An 18,551-nucleotide genomic window follows, 5' to 3' on the forward strand; every position below is an offset into this window, starting at 1 on the left:
TTACATTATCAATCATTAAGTAATTGTTTTAAGTCTTGTTCTATTAATCACTAATTATAATTTAATTAGGAGGTTCTCATGCCTGTCTAGTTCTGTGCTCCCTTTCTCAGCCTTTAATTTATCAGTGATTAATACCTATATGTAACCTTTGCTTTGTACTTGTGTTAACCAATCAGCAACAAGCACATATGTGGCAATGTTGTAATATTCAATAAAAGGGACTCCCCGAGACATGCTCGAGAGGATGCCTCCCAGATGACACCACTACTCGTCTGTCGTTTATTTCAACCCAACAGTAGTTGTTGTTCAGTCGTTTAGTCGTGTCCGACTCTTCGTGACCCCCTGGACCAGAGCATGCCAGGCCCTCCTGTCTTCCACTGCCTCCCGCAGTTTGGTCAAACTCAGGCTGGTCTCTTCGAGAACACCGTCCCACCATCTCGTCCTCTGTCCTCCCCTTCTCCTTGCGCCCTCCATCTTTCCCAGCATCAGGGTCTTTTCCAGGGAGTCTTCTCTTCTCATAAGGTGGCCAAAGTCTTGGAGCCTCAGCTTCATGATCTGTCCTTCCAGTGAGCACTCAGGGCTGATTTCCTTCAGAATGGAGAGGTTTGATCTCCTTGCAGTCCATGGGACTCTCCAGAGTCTCCTCCAGCACCAAAATTCAAAAGCATCCATTCTTCGGCGATCAGCGTTCTTTATGGTCCAGCTCTCACTTCCATACATCACTACTGGGGAAACCAGAGCTTGAACTATGCGGTACCATTAAAAGGGAACAGATCTGTCAATTACAGCTTTCTTTTCCAGGGAAAAATCCTGCCTATGTTGTCTCCTCTCCTGTCCTGTGAACTGTCCTTAGTTTGATATTTTGTGATTGCAGGGGGGGGGGTCATGGGGGTGAATTCTCCAGAAGCCTTGCCCTGAGAAGTTAGGAAGAGCCAGGCTGGGTGAATTTCTTGAACCCCTCAAGGCCCCTGCACTTTGCACTCGAGGCAAAAGCGATGGCTTGGCTAGTGTGAGAAAGATTGATGGAACTATTGCTAGGGGCCGAAACCGGGGAGGGGAGTTGGTGAAAGAAAACTGGGAATTTGAAGTGTATATATTACAATTTGTTTTGTTTGTTTTTTTCTTTTAATGAGAGATGGGAAAATCGTGGAATGGAATTTTTTTTTTTGACCCTAGGGGAAACGTCTTAAGAATAAGTTCAGATATATAAGTTTTAATGAGAAATAAGATTAAATAAAGTAAAAGTGGATGGTTAATTGGTGAAAGAAAGAATGGAAAATTACAGTATATTAAGATAAGATATAAGGATAAAAATAAGATGAAGGATTTGCTGAAATATCTATATGAATTAGAATACAAAACGGGAAGGTGTGAGGAGGTCAAGGAGATAAGTTAAGAAAGGGAGTTATATTAAGGTTTAACTTGTTTGTTTTTTGGACTGTATCTTTTTTTCCTTTTTAGCTGTTTTTGCTTTTTCTATTTTCCTATTTTTATTTTTCTCTTGGATATGTTTTGTTTTTGTATATTGTGTTCTTTTTTTGTAACCTTTTAAAACTTGAATAAATATTATTGGGGGGGGGGGGAGAGAGAAAGCTACTCCCGTAGACTAAGGTTACCAGATTTTTTTCAATGAATCCACTTTTCAACTTCAATGGATTTTGTATGGGGACTGATGTGTAAATCCAGGGACTGTCCCCGGGAAACAGGGACGTCTGGTAACCTTACACCTATACATTCCCCTGAGTCTTCCACTCCTCTTTGCCAGAGACGGCAGTTACATCATCAGGGATTCTCTGCGTTGAGGGTGACTAAGAGTTTCTATATAGCACAAGGTGAAATAGCTCAACCGAGGGATTAGCAACACTTCTGATGCCACCTGCAATCAGAGGAAGATCTCTTCCGCAGAGTTGGGCCTCCAACAAGTTCCCCTGACTTGTAGGTAGCAAGAAAATCCCCCCACCCGCAACCCACAGAACAATTTCCTTCGCTGTGGCATCTCCTGAAATGATTGAAGGCTGAGGTGGAAAACGGAAACACCTGCCATGTATATCCGAACAGCACAAATCCGCTTAACAGGGACAGCCTGTGATTTTTAGGTCTCGGGTTTGGAGGTTCAGCCTAATCATAGAACAGAATCGTAGAGTTGGGACCTCCAAAGGTTTTCTAGTCCAACCCCCTGAAATACAGGAGTCACAAGTAAATAATCCTTGACAGATGGGCCCTCCAACCTCTGCTTAAAAACCCCCAAGGAAGGAGAGTCCACCACCTTCCGAGGGAGACTGTTTCTATTATTATTATTATTATTATTATTATTATTATTATTATTATTATTAACTTGCATCCACCCTTCGTAGAATTGCAGACTCGTAAGGCAACCAAATCATCTATTTTTTCCTATTTTTTAATTCATTTTATAACACAACTAAACAACACAAACAGAAAAAAACAAACAATACAAACAAATTCTTATCCTTATTTTTTCTAAACATTGTTAGGTGGGCTTCCCCAAGTCCCCCCTGTCTGATTTTCATTTTACCTCATCTTTAGCAGTTTACATATATCATAATTTTTAACCATTTTTTTAATCACGCTTACTTTTACCATAAAAATCTTCACATTTTATCACTTACAAATAATACTATTTTATAATACTTCTAACCCTACAGCCTATATCCACTTCCAAAGCTATTCTAAGATTTAAATATTAACATATTTTTTTCAGATATTCTTTAAACTTTTTCCAATCTTCTTCCACCGTCTCTTCTCTCTGGTCTCGGAGTCTCCCGGTCAGTTCTGCAAATTCTATATAGTCCATCATCAACCAAATCATTTAGTCCAACTCCCCTCCTTCCCTCTCTGTCCAGCCACAGAAAGGGCCTTATCTGTCCAGGCAAAAACCCTGAAGGAGGGTGTGGGACAAGGCCAGTTCTGGCCTGGGGGGAGAAGATCTGCCCTGGAGATAGTTTCCAACCCCCATGCTTCATTACTGCAATGCAGTCTACATGGGGCAGCCCTTGAAGGTGTTGTGGTGATCACAGAGCGCAGAAGGCACCCATGTGAGTGCTAACTGGTACAGCAGCGTGAGATGTTATGGTCCTGAAAACTCAAAAAGGTGATTTTTAACAGAAAAACATCTGTACAAGACTGAAAACCCCAAATGCAAAGCATACATGAGAGAAGCCACCAAGAAAAGATTCGGGGAAGACTTTCTGGCCAAACCATTGCTCACTGAAATCCATACCTCGAAGCAGGGCCTTCTCGGTCGTAGCACCTGGGTCATGGAAACACTTTCCCCCTGGGGATTAGGCTGGCACCTGGCACTGGGGAGCTCTTGGCACCAAGTAAAGGTAAAGGGACCCCTGACCATTAGGTCCAGTCGTGGCCGACTGTGGGGTTGTGGCGCTCATCTCGCTTTATTGGCCGAGGGAGCCGGCGTACAGCTTCTGGGTCATGTGGCCAACAGGACTAAGCCGCTTCTGGTGAACCAGAGCAGTGCACGGAAACACCGTTTACCTTCCCGCCGGAGCAGTACCTATTTATCTACTTACACTTTGAGGTGCTTTCAAACTGCTAGGTTGGCAGGAGCAGGGACCGAGCAACGGGAGCTCACCCCGTCGCGGGGATTCGAACCGCCAACCTTCTGATCAGCAAGTCCTAGGCTCTGTGATTTAACCCACAGCGCCACCCGCGTCCCTTGGCACCGAGTCGAAACATGTAATTTTTAAATGTTGCAGAAATTTGGCCTGCTGGTTAAGGTATTTTAGCATATAAAGAAATAGGAAAATAGAAGTTGACTTACCTTGAGTCAGATTCTGACCCATCTAGCCCCGTAATGTTGGCATTGACTGGGATTTCAGACAGGGAATCTCTCTCAACAGTACCTGGAGAAGCTGGGGTTTGAACCCAAGACCTTCTACATGCAAAGCAGATGTCCAGCACTTTCCCTACAGTGGGGGACATGTGTATTAGTTTCTTGTGTTTAGGTGTGTGCGATTGTTTTATATATTAGGCTCATTGTGACCCATCCTGTGACCTTCCCCTAAAATAAATATTTTATTATTATTTCTTCAACGTTTCTCCCTCCTGCCTTCCCGAAGGAGCCCAGGCTGGCTGTCCAGCATCATAAATAAAAGGATTTAAAATGTTACAAGAATTAAAACTGACTGATGACACATCTTCAGTATGCATGAAACTACCGAGCCAAGTCATCCCGAGATTGGAGTCAGGAGTCATCAGGATGGTGTTGACACCCAGTTCTGCGTCTTCAGGTGAGGCAGCGGAAAGGCTGAGCCCATAAGGGACCCGATGAAAACGTAAGAAGAGCCTCTTGGATCAAGCCCAATGCCCATCGAGCCCAGCATCCTGTTCTCACAGTGGCCAACAAGCAGGATTCGAACCCAAGAGCATTTTGTCCCCTCCTTGGGATGTGGAAGCAGAGCATGGCCATTGTGGCTAGTAACCATTGATATTCTCTCTCTCTCTCTTTCTTTCTTTTATGTACTTAAGCCTAAGTTGTTGTTGTTGTTGTAATATTGAATTTATTCTATGTACGCCAAATTGTTGATTTTTGTTGCTTTGAATTAGGCATCAGCAAACTCCGGCCCTCCAGATGTTTGGGACTACAATTCCCAACATCCCTGACCACTGGTCCAGTTAGCTAGGGATGATGGGAATTGTAGTCCCAAACATCTGGAGGGCCAGCGTTTGCCTATGCCTGCTTGAATTTACTGACATGCTCTGTATATTGTATATTTGGCATTCCCACAGTTCTCTGTCTTGAACGCTTTCCGTAAGCTGCTTGAAAGCAGCATATAAGCAAAATACCGTATTTTTTGCTCTATAAGACTCATTTTTCCCCTCCTAAAAAGTAAGGGGAAATGTGTGTGCGTCTTATGGAGCGAATGCAGGCTGCGCAGCTATCCCAGAAGCCAGAACAGCAAGAGGGATTGCTGCTTTCACTGCGCAGCGATCCCTCTTGCTGTTCTGGCTTCTGAGACTCAGAATATTTTTTTTCTTGTTTTCCTCCTCCAAAAACTAGGTGCGTCTTGTGGTCTGGTGCGTCTTATAGAGCGAAAAATACGGTAAATTCAAAGCAATTGAACATTTCGTAGGTGATGCAGCAAAATTGTGGTGAAGTTGGCATTCAGACCCTGCTGTGAAAGGCGGGATACAAATTTCGCGCGTTGATGAATTAATAAGGCTAGGTGTTGTCCTCATTTCTCATCAACATCATTTTGCTTCCATGCTGGGAGTCAAAACAAGTTCAATTCCTTGCTATGCAAATACAGTTGTCACAATACACAAAGTGCAACAGGCTGAATGATAATAAATGTGAAAATTTTACTGCTTATTTCTTATCGTAAAGGTCTAGTCCAGTATGTGAAACATATACAGTCCATATGTACGGTGTCATATTTTTCCATGTTGGGAGGAGCATCACCAATGTTTATTCAAAGCCAGTCAAGGAGTCCAGTTTGCTTTGTTGCGTCTTCAAATACTTTGTAAAGGGTTCCCATTCATCTTTAAAGTCACAGTTATCCTTGTCCCGTAGTTTATATGTCAATTTTGCCAGTTCTGCATAGTCCATCAATTTTTCTTGCCATGATTCTTTAGTTGAGGTTTCTTCAGTCTTCCATCCTTGTGCTATTAGGACTCTCGCGGCCGTTCTTGCATACATGAAGATGTTTTTCAGCTTTTTTGGTAGATCTTTCCCTACAATCCCTAATAAAAATGCTTCAGGTTTTTAAACAAATGTTAAATGGAACATTTTCTTCAATTCGTTGTATATCATTTCCCAATTTTTTTAATTACATTACAACCCCACCACATATGATAAAATGTCCCTTCCTTTTCACCAGTTGGATTTCTGCCTGTTGTGCAGAACAGAAAAGGCAGCAACCTCCTGACTTATTCCAGACACTGCATTGCCACAGAGAGAAAGTGGACCCCTCTCCTTGTTTTTGTTAAGCCTCTTTTAAATTCCCACCGAGAACTCCCAGAAGTGCAAGCTGGATTTAGAAGAGGCAGAGGAACCAGAGACCAAATTGCAAACACGTGCTGGATTACAGAGAAAGCTAGAGAGTTCCAGAAAGACATCTACTTCTGCTTCATTGACTATGCAAAAGCCTTTGACTGTGTCGACCACAGCAAACTATGGCAAGTTCTTAAAGAAATGGGAGTGCCTGATCACCTCATCTGTCTCCTGATAAATCTCTATCTGGGACAAGAAGCTACAGTTAGAACTGGATATGGAACAACGGATTGGTTCAAAATTGGGAAAGGAGTACGACAAGGCTGTATATTGTCTCCCTGCTTATTTAACTTATATGCAGAATTCATCATGTGAAAGGCTGGGCTGGATGAATCCCAAGCCGGAATTAAGATTGCTGGAAGAAATATCAACAACCTGAGATATGCAGATGACACGACCTTGATGGCAGAAAGTGAGGAGGAATTAAAAAACCTTTTAATGAGGGTGAAAGAGGAGAGCGCAAAATATGGTCTGAAGCTCAACATCAAAAAAATGAAGATCATGGCCACTGGTCCCATCACCTCCTGGCAAATAGAAGGGAACGAAATGGAGGCAGTGAGAGATTTTACTTTCCTGGGCTCCATGATCACAGCAGATGGTGACAGCAGCCACGAAATTGAAAGACACCTGCTTCTTGGGAGAAAAGCAATGACAAACCTAGACAGCATCTTAAAAAGCAGAGACATCACCTTGCCAACAAAGGTCCGTATAGTTAAAGCTATGGTTTTCCCAGTAGTGATGTAGGGAAGTGAGAGCTGGACCATAAAGAAGGCTGATCGCCAAATAATTGATGCTTTTGAATTCTGGTGCTGGAGGAGACTCTTGAGAGTCCCATGGACTGCAAGAAGATCAAACCTCTCCGGAAATCAGACCTGAGTGCTCACTGGAAGGATAGATCCGGAAGCTGAGATTCCAATACTTTGGCCACCTCATGAGAAGAGAAGATTCCCTGGAAAAGACCCTGATGTTGGGAAAGATGGAGGGCACAAGGAGAAGGGGATGACAGAGGACGAGGTGGTGGGGCAGTGTTCTGGAAGCTACAAACATGAGTTTGACCAAACTGCAGGAGGCAGTGGAAGACAGGAGTGCCTGGTGTACTCTGGTCCAGGGGGTCATGAAGAGGCGGACACGACTAAACAACAACAATTTATAATACTACTACTACTACTCAGGGACACGGGTGGCGCTGTGGGTTAAACCACAGAGCCTTGGGCTTGCCAGTCAGAAGGTCGGTGGTTCGAGCTCCCGTTGCTCGGTCCCTGCTCCTGCCATCTTAGCAGTTCGAAAGCACGTCAAAGTGCAAGTAGATAAATAGGTACCGCTCCGGCAGGAAGGTAAACGGCATTTCCGTGCGCTGCTCTGGTTCGCCAGAAGCGGCTTAGTCATGCTGGCCACATGACCCGGAAGTTGTACGCTGGCTCCCTCGGCCAATAAAGCGTGATGAGCACCGCAACCCCAGAGTCGGCCACAACCACGACTGGTCACGGGTCCCTTCACCTTTACTACTACTAATAGTTAATCTGGTCCCTGTGGCAGTTTATTTCCTGGGGTAAAATCATCAGAAAAGCTCAACAACTTCAATCCTGAAAAAAAGGTCAATAACTTCGGTCAACCCTCACGCATGTTCATTTCATCTTTGAAAAAAGTTTGGATCTGAGCCCCATGCAGCCAAGGGCGCGCAGGCCCGGGGCTGCGTCCTGGCTGATGGAAGGTGGGGAGAGCCAGGAGAGCGCGGAGGGGCGTGGTCCGGGACAGGTAAGGGCCCTGGCTCAGGTGAGGCGCACAGGGAGACCTCCCCGGCCAGGTGAGAGGTCGGTAACTCGATGTCACCGTGTCTGGTCCTGCGGAGAAGTCTCCTTGGTGCAGGAGATGAGTGGCAGGGTCCGAGGGGATGCGCCCTGGTGAGTGCGCCCTGGCCAGGTGAGGGGGCCTGACTTCCTCCAGGTGTGCGCAACTCCTCCTCCTGCTGCTGCCATTGGTCCCGGAAGGGAGGCACCTGCGCCGGCCCCGCCGCTGGCCGCGGGGGCGGCGCAGCTCCTCCCCGCGGAAGCTGCGCGCCCCAGGAGCGCGCCAGGGGCAGCTGCTTCTGCGGAGACTCGGCTCGCCTGGCTTGGAGGCTGGCGGATCGCAGCCCTTGCCAAGCCCGGGAGGAGGACGGAGAGGAAGAGCAGGGGGTTCCAGAGGGGAACCGACGGCGCCTGGCACCCCGAAAAGAGCGCCGCGTCCTCCCTCGACAGCGCCTCCTTTCTCCCAGGTGGGCACCTCGTCTCTTGCCAATCGGTTGGTCGGGGGGGGGGCATGGGCGTAGCCAGGGGACAGCTGCCTCCTCCGCCCAAATCAAGTCAATAAAATATTTAACTAAAAGTTGAAGTTTGTTTTGGGGTCAAGAGAAAGTAATTTGTAGCAACTGCTGTTTCAACAAACTTCTGTTGAGATATTTTCTTCCGAATCTGCTAGGCAGCGCCAGAGAGAGGATATGGGCAGGTGGGTGCCCACCCCCCAATAAATTGTAATTCCTGGCTACCTGCCCCCTCTTTAACATAAATCCTGGCTACGCCCACGGTGTGTTTGGGGGCTTCTTGGTTTGGGTGGTGGGAGAATGGACAGAATCACAGAAGGGTAAGGTTGGAAGAGACCCACCAGGGTCATCAAGTCCGAACCCCCCTGCAAGGCAGGAATCCTTTGCCCGATGTTAGTCTCGAACTCGCAACCCTCATAAATCATATTCCCAGCTACTAACTGAGCTATCCCCCCCCCCATTGCTTGCATTTTTCTCCCTCTCCTTCCAACAACAAGCACCCAGTCCTCTTTCTGTCTGTGTGTGTTTGTGGGTGTTCCTCTGCCAAAAATTATGGGTGCTCTTTAAAATCTTCCTTTTTAAAAAACGGAAAAATCTCCTGCATTTCAGGGGGCTGGACTAGATGACCCCGGGAGTGCCCTTCCAACTCCTCTCCGATTTAGAGCATGAGACCCTTCGGGTCAGGGTTGTGGGTTTGAGAGCCACGTTGGGCCAAAGAGCCCTGCAGGCAGCGGGTTGGACTAGATGACCCCGCAAGTCCCTTCCAGAGTATTGCCTCCTCTTTGGTGAGCTTGTCCCTGTTTTGCTGGGCTCCAGACGTCGCCTTTGAGCCCTGACCATCCTATGCAGGAAAGATATGTTCGAGGTTTGAAGTAGTTCTTTAGTTCTTCTTCCTAAACAGAACGGAATTGTGCAGCTGTGTTCAACAGGGCTTGGAAACGGAGGCAGATTTTCAGCCTAGAGTATTTTGTTAAGCAAAACAAACGGACCCCAGAATTGGTGTGTTGGAAGGATGACTTAACGAGCTTGTATTTGAATCCTGTTTGGTTTTTAAGAAAATTTAAAATCTTTTTTTTGCTATTTCATGGCGTGTTGGTAAACGGCCTTGTCGTGGGTTGGAGCCTCATGTTGGGCAAAAAAATTTCCCTCTTTACAGGGGGCTGGACTAGATGAACCTTGGGGTCCCTTCAAACTCTACTATTCTATGAAACGTAGAAGGCGAGTCATAAATCAATAAATAACAGCAACAAGAATACCCAGGAAAGTACAGTATGGTTGTAGCTGTGAATACCTGTACCTTTGCCAACCTGGTGCCCTCCGGGTAGAAAAAAAGGGATTCTGGTGGCGTCTGGGAGAAGGGGACAGGTTGGTCTGTTCTACCTGTCCATATTGTCTTTTTTAATGGTCCCTGATTAAATCGGAGGTTTGCACTGTGAGTCTAAGCACTTTGACACCTTGCTTGTTCCTCTCCTCTCAGCTATGCAGAAAAGGGGTTTGTTTTTGTTTTGCTTTGCAATGGAAATCCTTGTGATCTACGAGCAGAATTAAAAAGGGCGCCAGCCTTGCGATCATTAGACGCCGGTCAGAGCCCTTTCCAGGCCTTTCGAGTATTGCATTGTGGGTTTTGATCTGGCCCTGTGGGCTTGGGCGATGGTTTCACTTGGTTCGTATTTGAATCGCTAGAAACTTTCCTGGGATCTGTTTGGTAGACGAATAATTTTTTCAAAAAATTAATAAACAGCAGGTGCAAGCGCAAGGTCATCCTGAAGGGCTTTGCGCCGGGAGCACGGCTGGTTTGTAAATACATGTTTTTTAAAAATATGTGTGTGTGATCCCTTTTAAGATTGCAAAGCGCTTGGAAAACATTTCCGACATTTGCTCTCAAACTGCCACTCCAGTCACCTGAGATTATGTTGTGAGGTGCCCTGAGATATATAGATGAAGGGCGGCAAACACATTTAACAAATAAAAATAGAATAAAATTTCAGCTTTACATTTGGGAAACTGAGGGGAAGGAAATGGTCTGAGCCATGGTTAGAGGAACTGGATTTGAACCCGGAGCTCCTGTCCCAAATTCAAGGCTTATCTACTGGTCCACATAATTGGGTTATATCTAATCTCACCCACTGAATCCTCGCACTTTGATGCCTTCATGTGTTAATAATTGTAGATTTTGTGATGCAATCCCTTCTCCTGCTTAATCTGGGGGCTAAGGCAATCTACCTTTCAAACGCTGGAAATGCAAACTTTTGCCAAAGGATGGGATCACTTTTGGTTTCAGTCCATTCTTTTGCCAGTTTTGACCATGGCCAATGGCTAACTGGGGAAGAGGGGGGCAGGCAGGGCAAGGAAGTAGAATTTTCTCCCTGCTGATGCCCCTTCAGAGTAGGCGTTCGTGCAACCGCGTATAGAGTGCAAGCGGATCTTCACGCACAAAATGAATTTATGGAGTGGATGGGTTGAGTTAGGATTAGGGCAGGCATGCCCAAAGTCTGTTTCAGGGGCCTAAGACGACCCCCGTAGCAGTATATGTCCTGGGGTAAAATCCTTTTATATACCGTAGCAGTATATGTCCTGGGGTAAAATCCTTTTAAAAAAGCCCAGCAACTTTAATCCTAAAAAAAAAAGCTCCAAAACTTTGGGGTAAAATCGTAAAAAAAGCTCTTCATCTGTAGAAGAGCTACTGCCCTTCATCTGTAGATCACAACGTGGTTCACAGCATAAAAGTACAACATAAAAACACAAAATACATGCGTGATGGGGTGCTGAACTTGACTGATGGCCTGAGGCAGCAGTCTTTGCATATGAATACTTGGGCTGCAAACAGGGGAATTCGTCAAATTCTGGTTTCTCTCGATTTTTCAGTTTTCCAGTACAGTCATAAAAGGTAAAGGGACCCCTGACCATTAGGTCCAGTCGTGGCCGACTCTGGGGTTGCGGAGCTCATCTCGTTTTATTGGCCGAGGGAACCGGCGTACAGCTTCCGGGTCATGTGGCCAGCAGGACTAAGCCGCTTCTGGCGAACCAGAGCAGCACACGGAAACGCCGTCATATAGTCATACCTCTGGTTGCATACTTCAGGTTGAGCGTTTTCAGGTTATGCTCTGCGGCGACCCGGAAGTAATGGAACGTGTTACTTCTGGGTTTTGCCGCTCACACATGCACAGACACTCAAAATGACGTCTTGTGCATGCGCGGAAGCGGCAAAACACGACCCGCACATGCGCAGTCGCGTGTTACGTTCTACTCAGGATGCAAATGGGGCTCCGTAACGGATCCAATTCCCATCCAGAGGAACCACTGTATTAAGTTCTGTTCTCCACATTCAGCAGCATTTTAAGTGTGAATTTCTCCTAATAGGCCCTTTTTTGCCTAGAATATACTTCCTCGCTCTGGTCCATGGGGTCACAAAGAGTCAGACTCGACTAAACGACTGAACAACAACAAATACAGTGGTACTTCGGGTTACATACGCTTCAGGTTACAGACTCTGCTAACCCAGAAATAGTGCTTCAGGTTAAGAACTTTGCTTCAGGATGAGAACAGAAATTGTGCTCTGGCAGCGTGACAGCAGCGGGAGGCCCCATTAGCTAAAGTGGTGCTTCACGTTAAGAACAGTTTCAGGTTAAGTACGGACCTCCAGAACGAATTAAGGACTTCACCTGTACTTCCTAGCAACGCTGTTCCCTGTAATATTACTTATTTGTTACATTTATATCCCCGCTTTCTATTTCCTCCCCATTTATCCTCACAAAAACCCTGTGGGATAGGCTACACTGAGAGGCCACGACTTGCCCAGGGGGTCACTCCATGAGTTGCACTGGTGAGTGTGGATTTGAGCCCCCAGTCGCTCCCAGGCCTTCTTAGTCAAACCCTCTAACCACTAAGCCACACTGCCTCTCACTGCATCTTATTTATTTATTATTTTGCGGCATGTCTTTTTCACTAACGTACATTTAACCTTTATGCTTTTGTGCGCATTACTGGGGAACCACACTGCAAAAACCCAGACAAGGACGGATTTCGAAGGAGGGCTGTGTTTCGGTTTGCGTAGAGGGCAGATTAGATCGGTTTCCTTTTAAATGCAGACTGAATTGGATTTCAGTAGCGAACTCCACTGGGATGTTTTTGCTCAAACGGCTCAGATTTGCAGGAGCGGAAGTGAGACAGTTCTCTTTTTTCATTTAGGCAGGACCGGTAATGAGATGCAAACTGGAGGGGCAGTTTGGAATAGCAGAAGAGAAACTTTCTCAGAGGCGGCAGACAGCAAAATGATCAGAAAAGGTCTAGAGGTCTAGAGGAACGCCTTGTTTGCCGCAATTTAGATAGTGAGTAGGCAACCTAAGGCCCGGGGGGTCGGATCCAGCCCAATCACCTTCTAAGTCCGGGAATCAGCATGTTTTTACATGAGTAGAATGCGTGCTTTTATTTAAAATGCATCTCTGGGTTATTTGTGGGGCATAGGAATTCGTTCATATATATATTTTTCAAAATATAGTCTGGCCCCCCACAAGGTCTGAGGGACCGTGGACTGGCCCCCTTCTGAAAAAGTTTGCTGACCCCTGATTTAGATCTTGGGATAGGGCTGCCGCGCGTCGAAGCACAATTTCTGTTCTCATCCTGAAGCAAAGTTCTTAACCTGAGGTACTATTTCTGGGTTAGCGGAGTCTGTAACCTGAAGCGTCTGTAACCTGAAGCGTATGTAACCCAAGGTACCACTGTATATGCATAATCTTAACAGGTTGACACATCTTTGACCTTTCCAGCATGGCCTCTTCTCCTTTCCAAAGATCCCAAACTATCTGACACTGCCGCAGGATTTGGGATTAAGAGATCATCACCCCAATCGACACACTTTTTATTTGGGAAAAGCTCAGTGGACAGGCTGCATGGCTAGGCTATCTATTGTAATCCGGGATGATTTAATTTAAACTAGGATCAGTCCTAGAATTAATTAACCAGGACCCAGAACACAAACACTATTTTTGGTTCCTTCTTTCCCCCCTCTCCCGTCTTTGGGGGTGCATTATTAGAACTGAGTGTGATATGAAAGTTTTGTCAATATTCAGGGTTTATTATTATTACTTATTAATTAAATTGCCTCCCATCCATAGATCTCAGGGCGGTTCACAGCATAAAAATACAAGATAGAAACCACAAAGCGCATAATAAAAACCCATAACAAGAGCAAGGCAAGGCAATAGCCCCTCTCCCCTGTCTAGAAGAGCCTGCAGGATCAGGCCAGAAGCTTAACTAGTCCAGCATCCTGTTCCCACAACCAGATGCCCCCATGATAAACCCACGTGCAGGATTCGAACACGAACCCCTCTCCCCTCTTGGAGTTTCCAGGAGCATTCGGGAGTATTGCTGCCTCTGATAGTGGAGGCAGAGTATAACCGTCATGGCTGGCAGCCATCAATAGCCTTTTCCTCCCTGAATGTGTTGCAGAATCATAGAATTGTCAGTTGGGACCCCAAGGGTCATCTATCCCAACCCCCTTTTGCCCAACACGGGACTCGAACCCACCGCCCTTCGATCGAGAGTCCCATGCTCTGCCAACTGAGCTATCCCAGCTCTCTCCATATCCTAATCCCCTTTTAAGGCTATCAGAGTTGATGGCCATCGCTGCCTCCTGTTGTGGGAGGGAGTTCCACAGGTTAACTAAGCAAAATCTCTGCTGGAGGGGAGATCTGTGATGCAGATGCATACAAACTCCCCGTAGGGAAAACCACGTGGTGTGGATCGGGGATGGCAGAGGGCCAGATGAACGGGTCCTGAGGGTCGCGTTTGGGCCTCGCCCAGGCCAGAGACCCCCGACCCCCTGCCCTAAAGACTCCTGGCAGTGCCACCCCCTGGCAAAGGACCCCTGACACAGCTGGAAGGCAGTGCTGCCGCCTGAGTCACGGCCGGCGGGGCGAGGCCTGCAGCCGGTTTGGCCGCTTTGCCGTGGAACCGGCGCACGGCACTTGGGGGGCTGGAAGGTGACGCAGAGAAGGTCACCTTTCCTTGCAGTCTCCTGTCCCCAGGCAGTGGAGATTACGGGCAAAGGATTTCTAAACCATCCCTGAGATGCTTATCTCCCTAACCCTCTCTTTTTCGCGCTCTCCTTTTTATGATGCTTAGGATGAAACTGAAGGGGGGAGGCGTGCTGAATTTGGAGGGAAGAGAATTGCACTGATTTCAGGGCTGTTTGTTCAAGACAGAATTGAGGAACGATGCCCATGGGCTTTGCGTGTTTTGTTTGGGATTGTATAGAGGAGCTCTAAATAAGTGTGGGGAGGTCAATTTTTATGGGGGCGGCTCAGCCCGTAGCAGCTGTGCACCTCCCTTTCGCTTGCATCTTCTTTCTTTTGAAACTAAAGAGATATAAATTTATACATACATACATACATACATGTTGTTGTTGTTTAGTTGTGTCCGACTCTTTGTGACCCCCCTGGACCAGAGCACGCCAGGCACTCCTGTCTTCCACTGCCTCCCGCAGTTTGGTCAAACTCAGGCTGGTAGCTTCAAGAACACTGTCCCACCATCTCGTCCTCTGTCGTCCCCTTCTCCTTCTGCCCTCCATCTTTCCCAACATCAGGGTCTTTTCCAGGGAGTCTTCTCTTCTCATGAGGTGGCCAAAGTCTTGGAGCCTCAGCTTCAGGATCTGCCCTTCCAGGGAGCACTCAGCACTGATTTCCTTAAGAATGGATAGGTTTGATCTTCTTGCAGTCCATGGGACTCTCAAGAGTCTCCTCCAGCACCAGAATTCAAAAGCATCCATTATTCGGCAAACAGCTTTAACTATACTGTACGGACCTTTGTTGGCAAGGTGATGTCTCTGCTTTTTAAGATGCTGTCTTCACATACATACATACATACATACATACCCTGCCCATCTGGCTGGGTTTAATATTCTTTGGGGAGCATTAATAATAATAATAAAGTGATAAAACATCAAAACATCAAAAACTTCCCTAAACAGATTCAGGGAGGTAGCCTTGTTGGTCTGACGCAGTCGAGATACATAAAAACATTAATTTTTTTTTAAAAATGTCCAGTAGCACCTTAGAGACCAACTAAGTTTGTTCTTGGTACAGTGGTACCTCAGGTTACATACGCTTCAGGTTAGAGACTCCGCTAACCCAGAAATAGTACCTCAGGTTAAGAACTTTGCTTCAGGATGAGAACAGAAATTGTGCTCCAACACTGGAGAGACCTGTCAGGAGTAAGCATGGACCAATGGTACCAAATAGTATGGGAAACAGCCTTACTAGAAAAATTAACTAACAAACTGAAACTGACACGGGGACAAACAGAAGAAGACGCCTTCACCCCGCTATGGCTCCCCTTTATCACATACACAGCCCAACAGGACAATGACAAGAATCCACCAACAGCATACAAATCAATATGGCTAACCTGATCCAAAACACCCACCCACCCCACTCACACACGAAAACAAAGACCACCACAGCCAAGCACAAATGAACAACCACACCCTAGGCCAACCCCAACCTCTCTCACCACCAAAGGAACACAAGTGAACAGCACAGGCAACGCTGACACCAAACCCTACATACATTAAGCATAATAGAAACACCGCTACCCCACCCCACCCCCATCCATCTCCCCTCCTTCCACCCTCCTTTCTTCTTTTTTTTTTTTTCTTTTCTTTTTTCTTCTCCCCCTAATGCCTCAACAAATGAAATGGATTTGTAAAAATGTTACACGGGGGGGGGGGGGGGAATACACGAGGCATTACACTTACACTGTAAAACAAGAAAACCCTTAATAAAATATATTAAAAAAAAAAAAAAAAGAAATTGTGCTCCAGCGGCGCAGCGGCAGCTAGAGGCCCCATTAGCTAAAGTGGTGCTTCAGGTTAAGAACAGTTTCAGGTTAAGTATGGACCTCTGGAACGAATTAAGTTCTTAACCCGAGGTACCACTGTATAAGCTTTCGTGCGCATGCACACTTCTTCAGATACACTGAAACAGAAGTGACCAGACCCGTATATATAGTGGGAGGGTGGGGTGAGGTTTTTCTCAGGAGGGTACTAGGAGATGGGTGATTGACTCAGTAGGTATGGTTACAGGTAGGTAGCTGTGTTGGTCTGCCGTAGTCGAAACAAAATAAAAACATTCCTTCCAGTAGCACCTTAGAGACCAAATAAGTTTGTTATTGGTACGAGCTTTCGTGTGCATGCACACTTCTTCAGATACCAGGAAAGCTCATACCAAGAACAAACTTAGTTGGTCTCTAAGGTGCTACTGGAAGGAATTTTTAATATTTTTAATATATATTTCCCTAAGCAGGGCTGCCTTCAGATATCTTCTAAAAGTCAGATAGTTGTGTATTTCCTTGACATCTGACGGGAGGGCGTTCCACAGGGCAGGTGCCACCACCGAGAAGGCCCTCTGTCTGGTTCCCTGTAACCTTGCTTCTCGCAGGGAGGGAACCGCCAGAAGGCCCTTGGAGATGGACCTTGGTGTCCAGGCTGAATGATGGGGGGAGACTCTCCTTCAGATAACCCTGGTTTCCCCAACTCTCCATATGTTTTGGACTGAAATTGCGGGGGTTTTGGCTTCTAGATACAAGAAGGGAGATTGTGACTCAACATCAGGAAGATCTTTCTGACGGCGTTTGACAGTGGAACGGTCTCCCTTGGGATGTGGTGGAATCCCCTTCCTTTGAGGTTTTTAAGCAGAGGTTGAATGGCCCTCTGTCATGGACACTTTAGCTGAGATTCCTGCATTGCAGAGGGTTGGACTAGATGGTCCCTGAGGGTCCCTTCTTACTCTACAGTTCTATGATTCTGTAAACCACCCATCAGCTCCAGCCAGCACAACTGGGACTGTTTGTCAGATATCTAAGCTATTCGCCAAATGGCAACTTAAACCTAGGTTATGCTTGCCACAATGGAGCACAGTGACTTTAGTTATAAATAAATAAATAAATAAATTGCTACTGTTATTATTTTATTATTTATACCCTGTCCATCTGACTGGGTTTCCCCAGCCACTCCGGGTGGCTTACAGCATATATAAAACATAGTAAAATATCAAACATTCAAAAATATATACAGTGGATGGTTGGGTTGAGAACATGATCTGTGCGGGAGGCACGCTCGCAACCCACAGCACCGCGTCTGAGCACGCGCGGGTTGCGATTTGGCGCTTCTGTGCACGCGCAAAGCACAATTTAGTGTTTCTGCGCGAGCGCCCAAAACCCGGAAGTAACCCGTTCTGGTACTTCTGGGTTTGGCGCGGTGGACAACCTGAAAACGCACCACCCACAGCGTCTGTAACCCAAGGTGTGACTGTATTAGGATTATTCATTCCATCTCTGCTTTATATTTTAAACCAAAAAAATCTTGGTTTACAACACATGAAGACCTCAAACGACACAATCCAAAATGAAGCAATTTGAAGCTTTAGGGGAAATGTTTCAGATCCACCCCTAAGGGACATTTTTGCTTTCCCCATATTTATTTATCTGCATGATTTATGAGCTGCCCCATAGCAGAAGAAGTCTAGGAAGCCAGGGTGGTGTCGTGGTTAGAGTGTCGGACTAGAACCTGGGAGATCTGCGTTCGAATCCCCGCATGATACCTTTTTGTGGTAGTTTATGAATGTTCTAAATTGCTTTATTTAGAAGAAGCAACAGCAGACAGGGCTGTGCTCAGTCCTGAAATCCCATTGTGCAACAGACTTCTGCTTGCACAATTAAACTTCCCTTCCTCTGCAATGAAAAACCAATCCTATGGCTGTCGATAATTCTGCCAATGACATTCACGTATCTACATATTTTGCAAAATTTCTTCAGCTTCAGTTAATCCTGGGGAAGGGGCGATGGAGTCAATAAACATTCCCTTTCCCCACGCCTCTCTGACTTCCAACATTTTGCCCAGGCATTGCCAGTTTTCGCAACCACGAGGACTTAGAAGTTTGCTTTCCGGCCAAAGCTGAAATGCTGAAATAGCTGATTTCTGTCCCTGTTACCAGTTTCTGTACTTAAAAGGCACTTTCTCACACCCCTGGAATAATGCACAAATCTGATACTAAGTTTTTGGCTTGGCGGTAATGTCCTCCAGTAATGTTGCTATTTGATCAATTTGGGAGCGTTCCTTCAGCATAAAACTTGCAGGACACATGGACAGTCTTTAAGTAGGGTTGCCAAACGTCCAAAATTTACCGGACATAGCCAGGATTTGGCCGTCCGTAACAGTGCCCAGGC

The 18,551-nt window shown here is 46.2% G+C and overlaps 1 protein-coding gene across 2 annotated transcripts in view; it reads left to right on the top strand.

Annotated features, from left to right (window-relative positions):
- The first annotated feature begins 7,839 nt into the window (after positions 1 to 7,839).
- The window catches only part of IRF5 (interferon regulatory factor 5), a 47,199-nt gene continuing 36,487 nt past the window's right edge, over positions 7,840 to 18,551 (top strand). Inside the window, exon 1 of one of the 2 annotated variants that reach the window (XM_081879976.1) lies at positions 7,840 to 7,932. In XM_081879976.1, the coding sequence (XP_081736102.1) occupies positions 7,855 to 7,932 (78 nt within the window). In that variant the 5' untranslated portion in view covers positions 7,840 to 7,854. Of the gene's footprint in view, positions 7,933 to 8,076; positions 8,286 to 18,551 lie in introns of those variants that run through there. The other variant, XM_081879977.1, reaches the window with a different exon arrangement.

Source organism: Podarcis erhardii (genome assembly GCF_964252035.2).
Source record: "Podarcis erhardii genome assembly, chromosome: 10".
NCBI classification, from domain to species: domain Eukaryota; kingdom Metazoa; phylum Chordata; class Lepidosauria; order Squamata; family Lacertidae; genus Podarcis; species Podarcis erhardii.